General features: G+C 46.7%; 2 protein-coding genes across 4 annotated transcripts in view; both read left to right on the top strand.

The window, feature by feature from the left end:
- Positions 1–1509, top strand: part of LOC135901797 (putative sodium-dependent multivitamin transporter) — a 35035-nt gene extending 33526 nt beyond the window's left edge. The window contains exon 6 of the mRNA XM_065431644.2: positions 1354–1509. Within this exon, the coding sequence (XP_065287716.1) occupies positions 1354–1509 (156 nt within the window). The remainder of the gene's footprint in view (positions 1–1353) is intronic.
- Positions 1510–12950: 11441 nt separating this feature from the next.
- The window catches only part of LOC135901889 (putative sodium-dependent multivitamin transporter), a 92568-nt gene continuing 85442 nt past the window's right edge, over positions 12951–20076 (top strand). For all 3 annotated transcript variants that reach the window (XM_065431718.2, XM_065431717.2, XM_065431716.2), the window contains exons 1-2: positions 12951–12968; positions 16645–16780. In XM_065431718.2, coding sequence (XP_065287790.1) covers positions 16707–16780 — 74 coding nt within the window. In that variant the 5' untranslated portion in view covers positions 12951–12968; positions 16645–16706. The remainder of the gene's footprint in view (positions 12969–16644; positions 16781–20076) is intronic.

Genomic DNA, 20076 nt, shown 5'->3' with positions numbered 1-20076 from the left:
GGCCAATGGTCTTGTAGAAGTTCCCAACGATACGATCATGCTGCCGAATGACAAGATGCTGGCGCAGTATCTACTCCTTTCGCGTTCGGACCAACGCATTGTAATAAAATTTGTGCAGCTATTTCCAATGACATTGCCTGCTCATAGAATGTTTCAACTAAGCCGCGTGGATGGTTTCTTCACGACATCATATCTTTCTTAGGTGTATTTTGTTATAGTTCTTTTCTACTTATTTTCAAGCAGAGAGAACAAAAAGCGGATCTGAAGGGGCTACATTTTTATTAGCAAGAGCCATATGGCGTAAAATACTTCGAACCAATGGTGCCCTAAACCTTGATCCCCTCTGCTTGCTGAATCAGGGTGCTGCGCGCTTGTGTTCGCGATTGTTGCTGGTATTGATCTGCATTGTGCTAAACGCGAGCACGTGCGTATGACTTCGCCCTGTATGATCTACAGAGTGCGGATGTTGTTCTTGCATTCGCTTTATCTTTGGTATTACGACATTAGGGCCTGCCTATCAAAGCGCTGCACGCGGCATGCCGCAAATACTTCTCAAACAGCTCGAAAGATACGTCAATTGCTTCTGTTCTTTACTGCCGAGAAAATGAGGATATTATAATCGCAATGATTTCGAAAGCGGCGGTTCCTCAAGCGAATGGCGTTCTGCCACTGAACACAATTTGCATAATCACTTGCCAAGAGCAAGAGCGGGCCGAGTACAAAAGCGCTTGTTAATGAACGTGCAAAACTCAAAATTATACTGAAGTCCGTTCCCGTGGCACAATTGATGGCTTCATCATTTCTAACAGCCGAATTTGATCACGACCTTTTAATGTTGTTCACGTGAAAACATTTGTTAGCGTCTTCCTTTTTAGCTGACGATGCATGAGCAGTTTGAGACATGCCATGCGGAAAACCGTGAAACCATGTTCTCTGCTTCATGGCCTGCCGGTAGTAATATACAACAGGCAAAAATTCATTTTTCCGTTAAAAGAAAGTATGGGCACACTTCCTCGTTGCACTCAAGAGCCCTACTTTCAATATTGTTTTCGTTTCAAGGGCTACGTAGCAGCGATCGGAGCGTGCAGTGCGACGAGAACAAGGACGCAAGCTCTTTAACTCGCCAATAAGTCAATCTTGTCTGACGGTTGGCTTTTCTCCCTTACTGGAGGTTTTGCACTCATTAGAGGCTAAACAATTTAGGCATTGCACAGAAGTGTAACATCAAGATGACTTAGCTGTCGAACGTAGCTTCTCAGCCTTCCACGACTGTTATCTTCCCTAGCAATTACTCTTGCACTGTGCCTGCTGCAATGGCCTGGTTTTAGTAGTCCATGTTCGCCATCTTTTCAGGGTGGCCTACGAGGTGTGGTTTGGACGGACTGTGTACAAGCACTTGTTATTGCGGCCGCTCCAGCGACTATTGCAATCAAAGTGCTGTGGGATGCCAACAAGCGACATCTAAGGCCAATGACATTCGAGGACTTTAAACCATATGTCTTTCAGTAAGTCATCAAATGCCTAAAGTATAGCCTTATCCATCGACAGAAACGTCAGCAGCGCGTTGACGACGTCTTCCGTCGTATGCGGGTGCAGCACTATCGACATCATACTACTTATGTCGAGTACAGAATTATTGCTGTCCCAGTAACACATATAAACAACGTGCTGTCTCAGTCGGCTTTGCAGTATTAATGCTGTCCCAGTAACCTTTATAAGCAACGTGCTTTCTCAGTCGGCTTCGTCACGTCGCTGATGTGGGCCTGTCAGGATTCACAGAGAATATTTGAACTTTGAATTTTGATTATTACTTGATATATATAAATAGATGTATTGTCAAGGTGTTCATTTGTGGGGTACGCCAGAAAAGGGATGTCAAACTTGTTACGTGGGTTTTAGCCTGGCGAGCTGCCAGAGCGGGCCCCGCATCTAACAGCTGGTGATATGCCAGGCTACCCGCCGATTCTTCTTCATTACACTGCAGCCGAGAAAAAAAAAGACGCCATTCTGTCAGTCTAAGCATACGGCAACTAAAAGACGGATTGTAGAAGAGTTAGAACCGATCTAAGTGAACCATTTTACCACCGCCGCGGTGCTTTTCAGAAGCCGGTGACAAAGGCTGTATTAAGGGGTAAGATTCTGCAATCGCACCGCAAGATTTATGGAATCTTAGGAGCAATTTAGTGGAAACACCGGGAGCTACAGGTGGAACCCACAGCCAAGCCAAAGTGTTGGAAGGGAAGCTTGCTGAGTCAGGGCCACTACGACAATGGTTCTGGTGGGCCTGATCTCGCCTTTTGTCGTAAGACAAAGGTCGAGCTGTCTGCAATCTTCAGAATGCTGAGCAGCTTGAGATACAGGAACACATTGCGGCAAGTCGGGCTGGTAGGGTGGAACGGCATGTTGTATCGCTGGTGGATGGAGGTTCGCGGCCATACAGTGAGAAAAACTCAGAAAAGCCAGTAGTCGCATGAGTGCCAGTATTGTAGGAGGACGTGACGAACGGTTGCGTAGCGTCCCAGTGGCCATAGTGGGACGCGTATTTGGTGAGCATGTCGCCAAGACTGCAATAGAAACACTCTGCCAGCCCGTTCTTCGGCGGGTAGTTTGAGCTAGTGACGCGATGGACGATGTAGCACTCAATAAAAACCTACGTAACTACTTCAGGTGTAAAATCGCGACCTCGTTCACTGATGTGTCGCCGAGGGCATCCATGAAAAGACAAAATGGCGCAATACAAATGATGCAACGTCTTGAATAGCTGTAAATGTGAGTGCAGAAGTTTGTGCATAGCTTGTGAGAGGCCAACCATAATCCAGCGGTTGCCAGCAGTGGTACAAGAAAGCAAACCGTAAAGGTCGATTCCCACCCAATCTAAGGGATGAGCTGGACAAGGAAGCGGCTATAAAGGTGTGGCAGCAGAATTAGGCTCTGCCTTTCGCCGTTGGCAGTCGAAGCAGCAGTGAACGAACTTGTGAAATAACTTGTACCTGCCAGGCTAGTAATACCGGGTCCAAAGGTGAGTGTAGATCTTTAACACATTATTGTGAGTACAATAAGGATTACTGTGAAATGATGCGCATAAATTAGCCCGTTAACACAAGGAGCCATCGCCCGCCTTCAGGGAGATAGTTACGACAGTAAAGGTGCTTGTCGCGAATAACAGTGTTGCGCCTGCCGCCGTAGAGTCCTGGATGCTGGAACAGTTAGAGGATCAGAGAGTAGCTCCAAAAGTGCGGTAGTCTACATGTATTTGTGGTGCTTACACCGCATGTCATCTATGCAAATGCTGATGGCATAAAGGTGAGTCAGCAAAGACTGTCTACGCCATAGTAAATCGGCAAGTCAGTCAGTCAGTCAGTCAGTCAGTCAGTCAGTCAGTCAGTCAGTCAGTCAGTCAGTCAGTCAGTCAGTCAGTCAGTCAGTCAGTCAGTCAGTCAGTCAGTCAGTCAGTCAGTCAGTCAGTCAGTCAGTCAGTCAGTCAGTCAGTCAGTCAGTCAGTCAGTCAGTCAGTCAGTCAGTCAGTCAGTCAGTCAGTCAGTCAGTCAGTCAGTCAGTCAGTCAGTCAGTCAGTCAGTCAGTCAGTCAGTCAGTCAGTCAGTCAGTCAGTCAGTCAGTCAGTCAGTCAGTCAGTCAGTCAGTCAGTCAGTCAGTCAGTCAGTCAGTCAGTCAGTCAGTCAGTCAGTCAGTCAGTCAGTCAGTCAGTCAGTCAGTCAGTCAGTCAGTCAGTCAGTCAGTCAGTCAGTCAGTCAGTCAGTCAGTCAGTCAGTCAGTCAGTCAGTCAGTCAGTCAGTCAGTCAGTCAGTCAGTCAGTCAGTCAGTCAGTCAGTCAGTCAGTCAGTCAGTCAGTCAGTCAGCCAGCCAGCCAGCCAGCCAGTCAGTCAGTCAGTCAGTCAGTCAGTCAGTCAGTCAGTCAGTCAGTCAGTCAGTCAGTCAGTCAGTCAGTCAGTCAGTCAGTCAGTCAGTCAGTCAGTCAGTCAGTCAGTCAGTCAGTCAGTCAGTCAGTCAGTCAGTCAGTCAGTCAGTCAGTCAGTCAGTCAGTCAGTCAGTCAGTCAGTCAGTCAGTCAGTCAGTCAGTCAGTCAGTCAGTCAGTCAGTCAGTCAGTCAGTCAGTCAGTCAGTCAGTCAGTCAGTCAGTCAGTCAGTCAGTCAGTCAGTCAGTCAGTCAGTCAGTCAGTCAGTCAGTCAGTCAGTCAGTCAGTCAGTCAGTCAGTCAGTCAGTCAGTCAGTCAGTCAGTCAGTCAGTCAGTCAGTCAGTCAGTCAGTCAGTCAGTCAGTCAGTCAGTCAGTCAGTCAGTCAGTCAGTCAGTCAGTCAGTCAGTCAGTCAGTCAGTCAGTCAGTCAGTCAGTCAGTCAGTCAGTCAGTCAGTCAGTCAGTCAGTCAGTCAGTCAGTCAGTCAGTCAGTCAGTCAGTCAGTCAGTCAGTCAGTCAGTCAGTCAGTCAGTCAGTCAGTCAGTCAGTCAGTCAGTGTTTTATTTTCATCAAACAAAAACATTTGTGAAAAAGGGGAGACGGCGAAAAAGCTGCGGATACTGCAGCTTGACTAAGCACCGTCCACCGTGTAATAGCAATGACAGGGTAAATATACAAGTAAAAAGATAATTACACAAGCAAAAAGTGAATAATTTAAAGTGACAGAGTAAACACTCAAGCGAAAGCAAATAATTATACACCAGTACGAAAAATTGTACATATGGGATCATTTTTGCATATAATAAAGCAAGAGAAGACAAATTGGCATCAATGATACATGCAACATTTATATAATGCAATACAATTTAAGGAATCCGCAGTTACAAAAACAAGCTAACTCCATTGGTGGGATTTAGTGTTCTGATTTCGATGTCTTGCTGCTCATATGCGTTAAGAGTGCTTGGTAATGTGTAGCTAAGCCTTTGCGTTCCGTAAATAGTGCGTGAGAATGGAGTTTTCCAGGAGGGTTTATACCGATGGAAGTAAATACTTTGAGTAGGTTCAAGATTTGCAAGTGTGAGAAATGTGTCCAGCTTCCCGCGAGTTGCACTAATGTAGGATTGCAGCGGCCTGCATTTGTATATATTATTCGCCGTAACAATTTTATGTTTCACAAAAAGATGGCTGGTGTGTTCAAGGTATGGTATGTTCTCTATTGCCCTAATAGCTCTTTTCTGAAGCATTTTTAGCTTATTCAAATTGGTTAATGTAGTGTTTCCCCATATTAAAGCACAGTAGTTCAAGTGAGCATGGAAGAGAGCTTGATAAATAAGTCGCTTTATGGTAAGAGGCAAAATATATCGACAACGATTTAAAGCACCAACCACGCGTCTCATCTTTAAGCTAATCTGATCTATTTGGTCATTCCAGGATACATGTTCATTAAAAATTACTCCGAGCGTCTTTATTGATTTGGTTACTGAAATTTTGTATGGGCCTGGGGTAACATGGTGAGGTAACTGTAGGGATGTGCCAAGTGCTCGAAAAAGGACACATTTTGTTTTTGTTTCATTTAGCGTTAAATTGTTTTTAGTGCACCAATCGCGAAGCTTATACAGGTGTTTGCAGCTAGTGCCTCGAGAGTACCTAACTGTCTTCCAGTAAAAAATAGTGTGCAATCGTCAGCATAAATTATAAATTTGCAAACTTCGTCGATGTTGATTATGTCATTGATGTAATATAAGAACAATACATGCCCTAGAATGCTGCCTTGTGGCACCCCGGTTTTAATTGGTTGTGTGCGTGATTTAAAGCCATTTATTTCAACGTACTGAGACCGCGCACTCAAATACGACTGAATAAGTTTGAGCGAGATTCCTCTAAATTCATAGCATTTTAACTTATTTAATAATAATTCATGACTTACGCGATCAAATGCCTTACTGAAGTCCAAATATAATGCAAGTGTCAAAAGCCTGTTTTCGATATTATGCAATATGATTTCTTTTTGTGCTAGTAGAGCGCTCTAAGTGGTAGAGAGCATCGGCATCGGTGTGTTTGCGTCCATCGCAGTACACGACCCGGATGTCCTGCTCCGCCATCCAGCGTGCCAGGCCGTCAGAAGAGACTTTCACTGAGGAGAGCCAGCATAGCGGGTGGTGGTCTGTTACCAAATGAAATGGGCAGCTATAATAATTATGTCCACATTTCGTAGGTGCCCAAAGTATGAATAAAGCCACCTTTTCGAGTGGAGTACTCAGGTGCGCATGCCTAGGTTGAGCGTCGGCGTCCCTCGGCGTAACCACGTGAACGCGCTTGTCTCACTCCTCGCGCGTTCGTACTTTTCTACCGCAGTTGGCTCATCAACGTCCCTCGGTCTAACCATAGAGTTTCCGATAAAAATTACTAGAGGGAACTCTGGCGCTGCTGTCGTTGTCCTACCATGGGAATGATGGGAAGTACATGGATTTGTCTGATCTTCGTGCTTGTGGATTCAGACGTTCTTGTGGCTTTGTATATTACGCTATATAAATTTTATTGACGTATATTTCGGCGCGATCTATATTCTTCGAAGTGCAGAAGACGCTGGGAACGCGTACAATTCCTATTATTTGCAACGATTGAGCTTGTCCAGGTGGCCAAATCGAAACGCGCCAAGCGTCTCAAGGCACCGGCATGCCGGCGATAAATTCGTAAGGGCGTTTCATTCGCGTGTCGGTACATGCGTCCGTGGCTTAATGGTTTCAATATCAGGCTTCTGTGCTAGAGTCCCTGTGTTCGAATTCTGCCGTCGGACAAATTTAATTATGTTTATTTATTCCGCCATATGCTGTTGAAAATGACGAGTTTACAAAGTCACAAAGCCATTTGAAGCCAAAAAGACGATGTTTAGGCAAATCCATGCACTTCCCATAATTCCCATGCTGGGAGAAGCGCTCCCATTGTAGCTCCCGTAGACACTAGCGCCAGAGTTCCCTCTAGTAATTTTTGTAGGAAACTCTATGGGCGTAACCACTCGTACGCGCTCGTGGCACTGCCATAGGTGGCTCCGATGCAGCTGATTGTGCCGGCGTTCCCATACTGCCCATCCCTCTGCAAATGCGCTGACGAAACCGGCCTACTGCCAGTCGGTGCGGCAATTTCCGTTTGAAATTCTTTGCCTCAATATATCGCTAAACGAAAACTTGTATCGAGCTGCGCACAACTTTCGCATCGCAGAGTATTGTAATTGTCGGACATTTTCTTTAGTAACGTAGTAGTTTAGCTCCGCCTACGGGGGCGCGGGGCGGCTAGAATAAGCAACGACGTATTCATTAGGATCAAGTCTTATTTGGGCTAGATCGGCGCCATGACCGACTTCGCTGGCATCTAATCTGTATGGACTTCAGTTAAGGCAGCAGGGTAAAAATATTGCAGCATGGTAGGAGAGGAGACGGAGTAGGGCCGTGAATGTGAGGTCACGTGCTTTGGAACAGAGAGATAGTGCGTTGTCTCCAGTAAGAAGTTGAGTCAAAGGAGCGATAATCATAGCCAAGTTTTTCACCAAGCGGTGAAAATTTGAGCATCGGCCGGCCAAGCTGCGTCGAGTCTTCACGTTGGCAGGCTTGGCGGACTGCGTAGCTACACGGCGTATCGCCGGATGTGGAATCATGCTTTCTTTGCATATGGCACGGCTTAAGATTTGAAGCTTACGAGCAGCAAAGAAGAATTTGGCGATGTTAAGCTGCAGACCAGCCTTGGTAAGACAGCTTAATGCCTCACTTAGTTGTTGGAGATCAATTGGGAAATCAGGCTAGAAGCCAGTAAAATCATTTAGGTACGGAATACATCGATACCGCGCAAGATAATGTCCATCATGTGCTCGAAAGTAGCGGGTGTATTACATAGGCCGAATGGCATGGCATTAAATTCGTATAATTGGTCTGGTGTGGCGAAGGCGGTTTCTGAGCAATCAGCCTTCGTCATGGGGACTTCCCAATATACGGAGTACAAGTAACAAGAGGAAAAGCAGTCAGCAGGTTTCAAACAGTGCAGTGCTTTGTTTATGCGCGGTAGTTGACTTACTTCTTTCCGCATAATTTTGTTAAGACGTCAGTAATTAACGCAGAAGCGAATAGATCCACCTTTGCGAGGGTGATCGAAGATGCCCAAAGGCTATGGGACGGCTCGATCATTACACGCAGAAAATACCGCTCACTTTTTCGTAAATGGGACGACATTCACAACCAGAGACACGGTAAGGACGCTGCCGGAGTGGGGTGCGTGGTTTGGCGGAAATGCTATATAATACAGTATTGGTACGGCCAAGAAATATGTTGATGGCTATCGAAGGATGGGGTAATTTCACGTAGCCGGCTGAGAAGTCGCGCGCATTGCGTGGTTGTAAGATAATAATAATAACAATAATAATAATAATAATAATAATAATAATAATAATAATAATAATAATAATAATAATAATAATAATAATAATAATAATAATAATAATAATAATTATAAACTTCTTTATTTCGATCAGTCATCGGGGAGACTGCAAGTAAAAGTCGCTTTAGAGGCAATCGACCTGACTAAAGCCCACACAAAGGCAAACAGCGATTGAACAGGAGATATATATATACATAGCAATTGACTACATGTGTAATATGCACCAATAATAAACGCAAAAACACAAATTTCCTCAGAAACGCTCTTCAATTATTTAAGAAATATTGAGTGACAAAATGTTGGCGTAACTCGTACATCACTTATATAACCGGAGATATACAACCAGATAACCGGAGATCGACGAATATGCGTCGAAGGGTGCGTCGAAGAGCAATGACGAATTCGCTGTTTAAGCGTAGCCGAGACGTTCTCGTCCGCCTTCTGCTCGCTTGAGTACGGCATGCTTTTAGGTACTGCAAACAAATTCTTGGAAACGGTTGCGTGCCACGACAGTAATAGGCAGTCGAGCTCACATGTATGTAGCCGCTAGCACAGTTTGGAAGAAAAGTGGCGTTGTAACAAATGATGCTCTCTCTCGCACAGGGGGCGCATAACGTAAAACTATTCCAATATGTTTTTATTCCAATCTCCTGGCGTCAAACTTGCCTAACCGCCAACGCAAGCCTTGGTCGGTCACCCGCAGGGTTGCCTGAACAAACCAATCAAGTGGTCCCCTGGTTCATAGGAGGTCACTTTCGTTTGCTTGAAAAACGTATAACATTGCCTGCACTGAGCTGCTTGCCTTCGCTAATTGGCTCACAAGAGGCGAGGAGCATGCTGAAGCGGAGAGGGATTCGATGGGTCCGAGCCACTGCACTGAATATCGATAACCGGATGAAGAGGGTGGTGCCGGCGTCTGCGATTGGTCCGCTTTCTCTTACTTAGCTTGCGGTGGCTCGTCGACAATCGCGGTGGCATGCAACGGAAGCTTAAGAAGGACGCTAAAACAGATCCTCAGCAAAGAAGAGTTGGCAGAACGAGGTCGTAAACGTGCCGAAAGTTCTCGAAAGCATTACACGGCCACGCGGAAAGCTTTATTATACGCAAATAAACCCATGTTCTCCGGCAGGGGCGAGTATCGAGTGGCGGAGCGACCGGCGGCAGCCATCTTTTATTCCTTTCGTAATGGGGCAGCCTGCGGCTATTCAGAATAAAATTCAGTTTTGTTCGGCATATTAGTGCTTCTTTAACACGTACGCGTAACTTTGACGGGGTAAGTTTTTGCGGTTTTGTGACGTCGCGTGAGACGCAGGTCAAGTGGGTGCAGCCCAAAAACTTTGGACTAATAGCCGAGGGCTAATGGCGAAAAGGCGTCGAATCAGAAATAACTATTTTTTTGTTTCGTTCGGTCAAATTCTGCATAATCAGTGTGTACACGTCATATCAGATGGGGAGCAATCGTGGTTTTCGTGACGTCGCGTGACAGACAGGTGAAGTGGGAGTGGTCCAAAACAGTTTTTGACCAATTGCAGAATTGGAACAGAGAAGTTTGGAATAATTTTACGTTATAACACCCCAGCTTCCAGATGTATCATGCATGTTTTGTGTGTATTTTTTCTATTCCGCATCAACTGGAACGCTGGAAAAAAAAATTGCTCTTCTCGTCATATAGGAATAAACGGCTTATAATGGCGCGTTCTTCGGCGACAGGCGCGACTGGCTGCTGACGAAGCGCTTTTTTTGGAGCGGCATCCCCAGCCGCTGCCGGTAATGTGAGAGACGAGCAAAAGTTGAAGTATAGTCTACGGACCATCGTTGAAGCCCTTTCCCGTAAGTGAAGGGAGGGCGCGGCGCTGGCGATGTTTTTACAAATCTCTCATGCGAGCGCTGTAATCGCGGCACATTCGTGTGCAGAGAGCGCGCTGTCACGTGGTATATTTTAAACTCTGCGGGCTTTTGTTTTTCTCGAATAAAAGTAGCCACGATAAGCCTATCTCGTTGGAAGTGCCTGGGTTGGGCAATATTTGTGGAGCTCCACAAATTTCCCATTGATGCCTGAACGTTTCAAGCTATATTTGAAAAAGTTATTCAATTTATCTCGGCTAATTACTCAAAAAATACGCGCAAAAAATGGTACTGTAAGTTTACATAAACGCTAACAACATCCACGCGATTTCTATTTTGCAAGAGGTATAGGTTTCTTTCAACACCTTGGTGCATGTTAGCTGGGACACCCTGTACATATAAAACATGTATATATATATATATATATATATATATATATATATATATATATATATATATATATATATATTCTCATCTCAAGTAGCTAAAGCAGGCGGCTGTGAGCGCGATTAACGTGCAAGGAGCTATTCCAATCAGTTTGTATTGCATAACTGACACTAGACCGCGACCGTTGCATTAAAATATTTTTGACCATACCGACTTAGCCTGTCTGTCACACCACCTAGCGAAAACCACCAAATATAACCATGTCATATGAGCTCTGCACACTGATTACGCATGGTTAGGCCGAACAAAATTCCTTCCGAATCTACGCCTTTTTCGCATTATTATTCCGCTATGGCTCAAAATTTTTCGGACTTCTCCGCTTCACCTTCATATCACGCGACTTCACAAAACTGCAAACACTTAGCACCTCAAAGTGATGTGTGTGTGCTAAAGATATGTTAGTATGCCTAATAAAACTGCAACGTTTTTGGAATAGCCGAAGACTGCCTCGTTCAGAAAAGAATAAAACATGGCTGCCTACCGATCGCTCTGTCACTGGCTGCTTGGAACTGCGGAGGGAATGGATTTGGCTAGGTATATTAAAAGGCTATGTGGATCGCATACAGTGTGAGAATTCATTTTTGACATGTAAACCCCAGAAAGTCATTATTTACCGATATGATTATGAGGCACGCAGAAGTCGGGGACTCAGCATCAGTTTTGACCAGGGGGGGGGGGGGTTCCTTAACGAGCACGAGAAAGGAGGGTACACGGGCGTTAACGCATTTTGTCTCCATTTAATATCTACCGCCGTGGCTGGGATATGACCGCGCGGGGTCGTGCTTAGCTGCGCAACACTATAGCCACGGCAGGTAATTACATCGTATCACTTGAATCACAACTATAGATATTAGTACGCTAACGTTTTTGCCTTTCACCCTTGTCGAAATGCGGCAGCCGCCGTCGCGAGTCAACCCGCGACATTGAACAACGTCATAGCAGCAAAGCTACCACGGCGAATACAACATTGTGGATCTTATGGGTGGCCGCTTCCGTAGTCATCTAGACGCTGGGGTGCTTTAAAGCACATTTGCATGTGCATTCCCTGTGTGCACTCCCTGTGTCCGCGTGACAAATTTACATAGCATTTGTTTTACAGTGGAGCTGTTATAATATATGTCCTGGCGGTTTGTGTGCGTAGGCAAAAAACTGGAGGACGCTTAAGCTTCGCCTTCAAGAGTGGAACGCGACAGCGTTCCCGTCGACCCGCCAAGGGAGGTAAGACGATGGGCTACGGCGCAGCGACTACGCGCCCCCATCGGACGCGGTGAGCGTCGAGCAACGCAGCGTTCGGTGCGGCAATGAAATTTGCGCCTGAGCAAGCGACGCACGCCTGAGCCTTAGAAACAGCTCGTTTCTTAGGCAACACCGCATTCACTAGAGGCGCGTTTGTACCGCTTTCAAGCATCGAACTCGTGGTTCAGCGGTAGCGCCTCCGTCTCACACTCCGGAGACCCTGGTTCGATTTCCACCCAGCCCATCTTGCAAGTTGTTTTTGTTCATGAAGTGCCTCTGGTATTTATCACTCACGGCCAACGCCGCCGACGCCGACGACACCGGCTTTTCTGCGACACGAGCTCCTTAACGCTGTCGCGTAAAAAACAAGATGGTGGGCACGCCAGAGCCAAAAGAGCTCAAGCATAAAGCAAACGCGTGTCGCCGGGTACGCCGCAGATGCATTGAACGGTGAGACGTGTCAAAACGCACGGCGATAAAAAAAATATGGTAACAAAAAATGTAAAACCGGAATCAACGCTCTTTATTGTGGATTGCGGTTTGACGTCACGCGCTCTATAGGCAAACTACGTAAGCTTATCTGCGTTGCCTTCCAACCGTAGAATGAGTATGCCACGTGCGGGGGAGACTGCGCTAGAATAGTGCACTTACGAAGAACACCATCATGAAAAGAAGCGGGAATGGCACGTTATACGGATGAAGATAGTGCCGCATACCCCAAGCTTATGCACCTATGGTTGCATTACCCATACCGATTCCAGTTCTATCGTGATTGCGGGTAATTTTCAACATAGACGTTCTCGGCCAGACGCAAAGGGGTTCGTGGCGTTCCTCTTGGAGTGCTTCTGCAATGTTACACAAGCAACAGTGTGCCCACGACGCGTCATCGGTTTTGCATAGACTTCACATTGGCCAAGAACCTTTCCAGAGTCGCCACAGAGCCACTGACCGTACATGATAGCAATCATAAAGCGATAGTCAAGTGGAAGACCAAATAAGAAATCCAAAAAAGCAAGAAAAATATGGAAAATATAAAATCATTGAGTATGCAACCTAATAAAACAAAAACAAAAAGAATCGTGAGAAAAAGCCATTCATTGCGGTATGTGTCTTTTATTTTCAATGAACATATTGACATGTAGGTGACGGTCAGCTGCCTGGCACGCAGGCAGACAGAAAGGGGCACTGCGTCGGCAGTAAACTTAAAGAAAGTTTATTGGGCGAATTTGTGCCCTAAAGCAAGTGAACAACTCCGTAACGGCGAAAGCAGCAAGCGCGCCCAGGGCGTTCATCGGACAGCCAGCGCAAGTGGTGGCCCCGTATTTATACGTTTGGCGTCGACCATAGAAACGCGTCAAGCGACGCCACTTGCGTCGCAGAGAGGCCACTCGCGTCATAGCGAAGGGAGCTGCGTCGCTCGCGACGAAATAAACGCCCGTGGCATTACCGCCTCGTGAAAAAGCATCGCCCCCATGCTAAAGAAAACAAGAAACTTGTAAGCATGCACTCAAGCATGGAAAATGAAAAAAAAAGAAATGTCCGTTATTCCGCTAACGCTCAAAAAACGTATTGCGGCGCGCGACGTGGACCATCTCAGGTCGCGCGCGACGCCGCTTTGACTGCGTCACTCCATGGGATCTCCTAGACTAGCGGCCCAAGTTTATCTTGTAGGGCCCGAAGTAACGACGCAGGGGCTTCTCACTAAGCCCGTGTCAATGAATCGGTGTCCAAACCATAACGCGGTCACAAAGTGCGTACTCTTGGTCTCGTCGTCGTAGGTTGTAGAGTCGGGCGCCGGCGTTTTGCTGCTCTTTAATACGCATTCGGGTGAGCGGGCGAGCTTCCTCGCGCGTTGAAGGAAGTCGGCAACGTCTGCATGGATGTTGTCGTCTTCGACGTGAGGCAACATCGTATCCAGCATGGTGGCGACTTGGCGACCGAAGACAAGCTAGAGTGGCGTCATCTGCGTTGTCTCCTGTGGCGTGGTGTTGCACGCGGACGTCACGTACAAAAGGACTTCGTCCCAAGGCTTGTGCCCGACGTCGACATACATGGCGAGCATGTCGGAAAGGGGTTTATTTAAACGCTCCGTAAGGCCATTTGTCGGCGGGTGGTAGGCTGTAGTGCACTGATGGCTCGTGTGGCTCAAGTGCAGAATCTGTTGCGTAAGTTCTGCTGTGAATGCCGTACCTCTATCGGTAATAAGAACTTCGGGTGCACCATGACGGAGACCGATGTTCTTTACGAAGAATCTGGCGACCTCGATTGCATTTCCTGATGGTAACGCCATTATCTCGGCATAGCGCGTGAGGTAGTCCGTTGCTACCACTATCCATCTGTTCCCGCAAGTAGACGTCGAGAAGGGGCCAAGCACATCTGCTGGAACGGTTTCCATGGTGGCCCAATTGGTTGCAAGAGGCCTGCTGGCCTTCTAGGCGGTGTTTTCCGATGTTCACAATCTCCGCAGGTTTTCACGTTGCGTGCGACATCTGCGTTCAGGCCGGGCCAGTAGTACTTTTCTTGGATTCTTCTGAGAGTTCGAGTGAGTCCCAGATGCTCTGCTGTCAGCTCATCGTGAGACGCTTCTGAAAACTCTTGCGGTAGCTTGACTGGCACGACAAGTGGGTATGCCGCTTTTTTTGCAAGGACGTTGTCGCGCAAGCACAGCGACAAAAGTGCGCGCCTGAATGCCTTTGGCGCCAAATCGGTCTTGCCGTCGAGATAGTCAACGACACAGCATAGATCAGGATCGGCACGTTGATCTTGTGCGAAGGTGTTAGAGCTTACGAGCCCAAGGAAGGCATCGTCGTCATCGTGGCAGGATGGGGCGGATTCAACAGGGACTCTCGAAAGGCAGTCGGCGTCTGTGTGCTTTCGGCCTGACTTATACACGACGGTGACGTCGAAATTCTGTAGTCACAGGTTCCAACTAGCGAGGCGACCTGAGGAGTCTTTCAGGTTAGCGAGCCAGTACATAGCGTGGTGGTCACTGACGACCTTGAAGTGCTTCCCGTAAAGATCCCGACTATCCTCGACTATCCCGACCCGAGGCGACGGTTCCTTACCGGCTGGGACTTTTTGTCGCTTTTACAAAAGCCTTCGATTTCAGCATCAAAAGACAAGGTAGTACTGCATGTTGTCACTGCGACAACGAAGAAACTATCGAACAAACTCTGTACCATTGTATCTGATACAGTGCACAGAAGCAGTCACTTGTGACCGCGCCGGCGCGACTTGACGACCGGCCAATTTCGGAGCAGACAGTCCTGGAATGCCTAACCATACAGTTCTCCCACCACAGGACAGTCAAGGCACTCTTGAAAATATTGCGTTCTGGTGGCCTATTAGAGAGACTAGTTCTCAGGCATGTTTCCAAGCTCCTCTGTTGATTTTTTCACCGTATTTCTGTCTTTCATATCGCTGTTCCCTTCCCCCAGTACATCATAGCAAACCAGAACCTTCTCCGGTCAACCTCCTGCTCTTCCCATACCACTTGACGCTCTCTCTCTCTTTCTATTTTTTGTTTGTGGAAGTTACAGCTTCAACTTTCTTGCCTGTAATATTTTTAGCGTTTCTGATAGCAATTCATCTTTATTTTAACGCGATAGCGTTAAGGAGCTCGTGTCGCAGAAAAGCCGGTGTCGTCGGCGTCGGTGTCGGCGTCCGCGGCGTTGACCGTGAGCGATAAATCACGGCAGGCACTTCATAAATAAAAAGCAACTTCCAAGACGGGCTGGGTGGGAATCGAACCAGGGTCTGCAGAGTGAGAGACGGAGACGCTACCACTCAGCCACGAGTTCGATGCTTGAAAGCGGTGCAAACGCGCTTCTAGTGAACGCGGTGTTGCCTTAAAAACGTGCCGTAGAAAGTTATACTGCGGTGTATATCGGTAATTATGAGCATGTAACTTACACAAGTCGCATTTACACGAGTAGCGAAGTACGTTTCCGCTAAATTTCTTCTGCGCTTACCGCACACGCAGAGCCATCTTGCGGCAAACACAGAAGACCCCCTCCTCTCAATGTACGGCGCTGCCCCGACAGGTGGCGCACCATGCGCGCATTGGGGCTGTGCGCGGACCGGCCCCGACTCCCTCTCCCCTGACGACGCTTCGCCGTGCTCCCACGCGGGTTGCAGAATCAAGCGCCGTTCCTTTCTTTAGATTACTATCTATCTATCTATCTCTCTGCCCGTGCCGATCACGACGTTTGGCAGGCGTAGATCGTTTCCCCCTCCGAGTTCTTTGGTTCGTTCCATTTGCTCAGGCGCACGTTTCGTTGCCGCGCCGAACGCTGCGTTGCTCGACGCTCTCCGTGTGATAGGTGGCCGCAAAGTCCGATGCGGGGCGCCTCGTAAGTGATCCCTGCGCCGTAGCGCATTGTCTTGCACCCCTTGGCGGATCGATAGGAACGCTGTCGCGTTCCACTCTTGAAGGCGAAGCTTAAGCGTCCTCCAATTGTTGGTTTTCTTCTGCCTACTTGTCTCAGTAGGTGCGCTGTTTAACGTCAACTGCGCCTAATTAATATCATTTTCGTACATTATCTGACCTACTGAGAAAATCTTTGGCTCGTCATATTTCCTTAGTCCTCTGGTTTGCTACATTTTGAAGGTACTTTAAGTGACACTTTCAACCACCAAGCTACAATAGTTCAACACTAAAACCCCGTTAACCTGATAATTATTCAGCTTTACGAACTTTTTGAAGAAAGCGTAACCCGCAGAAAAATAAAAATTCTATAACAATGCACGTCATGATTTCTTGAACTTTGTCCTACCAGATACAATTTAGACTCAGGACGAGAACCTTTGGTCAAACCTCATCGGACTGTTTTGGGGGTGGATGTATCGGGCGGGTTTGGACCAGGTAATGGTGCAACGCTACCTAGCCTCAAGAACACTCCGCGATGCAAAAAGGTAAGCGTTACTGGGCGAGCATAGCCGTTTATATGTTATTTCCTTATATCGACGAGCTTATTTTGCTTATTCACTTACATATGATTTTTGTTACACTAGCTTAATTTTCATGCGCGAAAATTTTCCGTGTTTTAACATGTCCAGGAAACACTAATAAAACATCTAGCATCACGCTTGTCTTTGGGAACACACATCTCCAACCTAACGTGTCGGCATATGTAATGTGAAAATTCGTAATCCTGTGCTCCCTTCTCTTCCTTGAGAGAAATTTGTTGCTATCTGGATAGAGAAGTATAGATGTTTCTATCTGCAGACTGTTAGAGGCGAGTAACAGCGCCGTATAAGATACGTTAGAGGGTAATTTGCAATCTAACAAGAAATATAGAAAACCTTCAGAAGCGACAAGAGCCAATCTTTTTAAGCACCCGAGGTCCAATATCAAACTTAATATTCAGTATATCTGCATAGATAATATGTATTTATTAAAATGTCTTCAGCACGCCACCTCTATTTTACGTTGATATTCATCGGGTATAGAAAGTAAAAGGCAAACTTTCTTTAGCTAAAACGCGTTGTCACGTCAGAGCTAGTACGTGCTGTATTTATCTGAAATAGTCAATATGTAAAGACCACAAAAGCGCTAATTCTATTCCTCAGCAAATCTTCAGTGCATGCTGAACAATAAATAATTCTGTTTTTGCTTCTTTATCTCATTTCAAACTTGTACAAGACTGGGCCAGCCTTGACTACATCATATACTTCACTACTTCAGATACGAGATGACCATTCAGAAATTTTTCGCAAATTTTGGTCTGAAAGTAGCGATAAAGAAACCTTATGTGTGAGCGAGACATACAGGGTGTTCTAAATGGAGCTTTATGTTTGGCTTAATATTAGGCACTCGGAGGCACGCCAGGACCACCTGTGCAAATAAGTTATGTGGCCAGGGGGACACAAAGTGAGATCATAATTATCGCTGTCAGCAGCACACTTAATTAAAATTGAATAATTAAGTTCTTGTTGAGTGCAGTAAGTGGCTATGCCTGTATTGAAAAGTTACAGGCAGTCGTGTTTCTAAACAGTATCTGTTGGAAGAATTCTTCTAGCGTGCATGTGCTGCGAGATATCCGACTCCAAATTTATATTGCCGGTCCCATGATTACGCATGCAAGAGAGTTACGATCGGCGCATAGCTCCTCCCTGATGTGCCGCTGCTGTTGCGTGCGGCGTTTAGTCTGACAACGGGAGGAGGCATTTGTAAAGATGACAACTGTCCCCCTTTAACTTTTACTTTTTCCCTTTACCGACCTCCTCCCCCTCCCCTCTCTCCTGTATATACTCCCTCTTATTCCTTACCCTAACCGCAACAATCTTCCAAACCAATCCTCTGATTTCCTATTTCTAACCTGCCATACCTTAGTGGTGCAGGTGGGGTGCACCTAACCCCTCTCACATTCCGTCCCCCTTCCCCTCTGGGCTGACGAAATAAAAAATCGAAGAACCCGGAACCGCTGTCATAACACGTGACGGCGCAGCCTGTAACAATGGTGGCAGCTGCCATGCCGAGATAATGGCGCGAGCGCAGAAGCCGGAGGGCAGTCCGCGTGGGTAATGGTGACTAGACGAGCGGGCATGGTCCTTGCCTGGGCTACGCAAATAAAGTGACTGCTGGGGCCCTATTACGTAAACCTACATCGGTATGTTTTTATTCCCATCTCCTGACCTCAAATTTGCGTAACAGCCGATGCAAGCATCCGGCGGTGATCTGCAGGGTTGTCTAAACTGACCAATCAAACGCTCTCCTCGTTTATAGGCGGCCAATTTTGTTTGCTTTAAAAACGAATACTATTGCCCGCACTGAGCGGCTTGTCTTATCTAATTGGCCGATAAGAGGCGAGGAGCACACTCTAGTGGAGCGTGAAGGGTGGGCCCCAGCCAGTGCACCGAAAATCGATAACCGGTTGATGATGGTGGTGCCGGCGTCTGCGATTGGTTCGCTTTCCCTTCCTTAGCTTGCGGTGGCTGGTAGAAAATCGCGGCGGCATGCGACGGAAGGTTAAGAATGCCGCTAAAAAGGATCCTCATCAAAGAAAAGTTGCCTGAGCGAGGTCGTAAACGTGCTCAAAGTGCTAGAAAACGTTACACGGCCATGCAAAAAAGTGTTACTGTACGCAAATACACCCATGCTCTCCGGCCGGTGCGAATAGCCAGTGCCTGAGCGATCGGCTGCAGCCATCTTTTATTCCTTTCGGAATGCCGAAGCCTGCGGCTATTTAAAAAAAACACAAATTCAGTTTCGTTCGGCAAAATAATGCATCTTTAACGCGTACAGGTCACTTTGACGCGGTGAGTTTTCGCGGTTTTGTGACGTCACCTGACAGGTAGGTGAAGTGAATGCAGCCCGAAAGCTTTTTCACGAATAGCCGAGGGCTAATGGCGAAAAGGTGTGGTATCAGAAATAGCTATTTTTTTTCAATACAATCGTACATAATCAGAGCATACACGTCACATCAGATGGGTAGCTATCGCTGTTTGCGTGACGTCGCGTGACTGACAGGAAAAGTGACGGTGGCCTAAAAAGTTTATGAACAATCGCAGAGGGCTGATTGTGGAATTTGAATAGAAAATTTTGGAATGGCTATACGTTATAGCACCCCTAATTCCAAAGTACTTTAAGTTTTAGGGAAATCAAGAGCAACAACTGCACGGCACACCGCGTTGTCATATCTTGAGTTCACCAGCTGAAAGCGGAAGGGAAACAGTTATCATCTTTGCCTATGCCTCCGTCCTGTTCTCGGAGTAAACGTCGCAAGCAACAGCCGCGTCACATGAAGGAGGAGCTTTGAGCCGATCCGCTCTCTCTTGCATGCGTAGTGACAGGAACCACGATGAAAATTCGGAGTCGGATATCTCGTAGCGAAAACACATCAGAAGAATTTTTCCAAGCTAAACTGTGTAGCAAGAGGACTGCTTCTAACTTTTCAATACAAACATACACGCTTACTCCAGTCAATAAAAAGTTCATTATTCAATTTTATTTGAATGGGCAGCTGGCATCGATAATTATTATCTCCCTTTGTGTCCCCCTGGCCATACAACTCATTTGCACAGGTGGTCTTCGCGTGTCTCCCAGTGGCTAATTTTAAGAAAACCCTAAAGCTTAACTTTTAACACCCGGTATATACGAAGTCGTTTAAATGACAAAGCTCATTTTATATGCCACATAACAGGATACAGCTGAGAGCAGTTTCTGGCAACAGCGATAAGCGCGCAAGCCTTATTTTTCTGCATATTAG

This window comes from Dermacentor albipictus, chromosome 2, assembly GCF_038994185.2.
Source record: "Dermacentor albipictus isolate Rhodes 1998 colony chromosome 2, USDA_Dalb.pri_finalv2, whole genome shotgun sequence".
Lineage (NCBI taxonomy): Eukaryota > Metazoa > Arthropoda > Arachnida > Ixodida > Ixodidae > Dermacentor > Dermacentor albipictus.
This window is presented reverse-complemented; position numbering and strand designations above follow the sequence as displayed.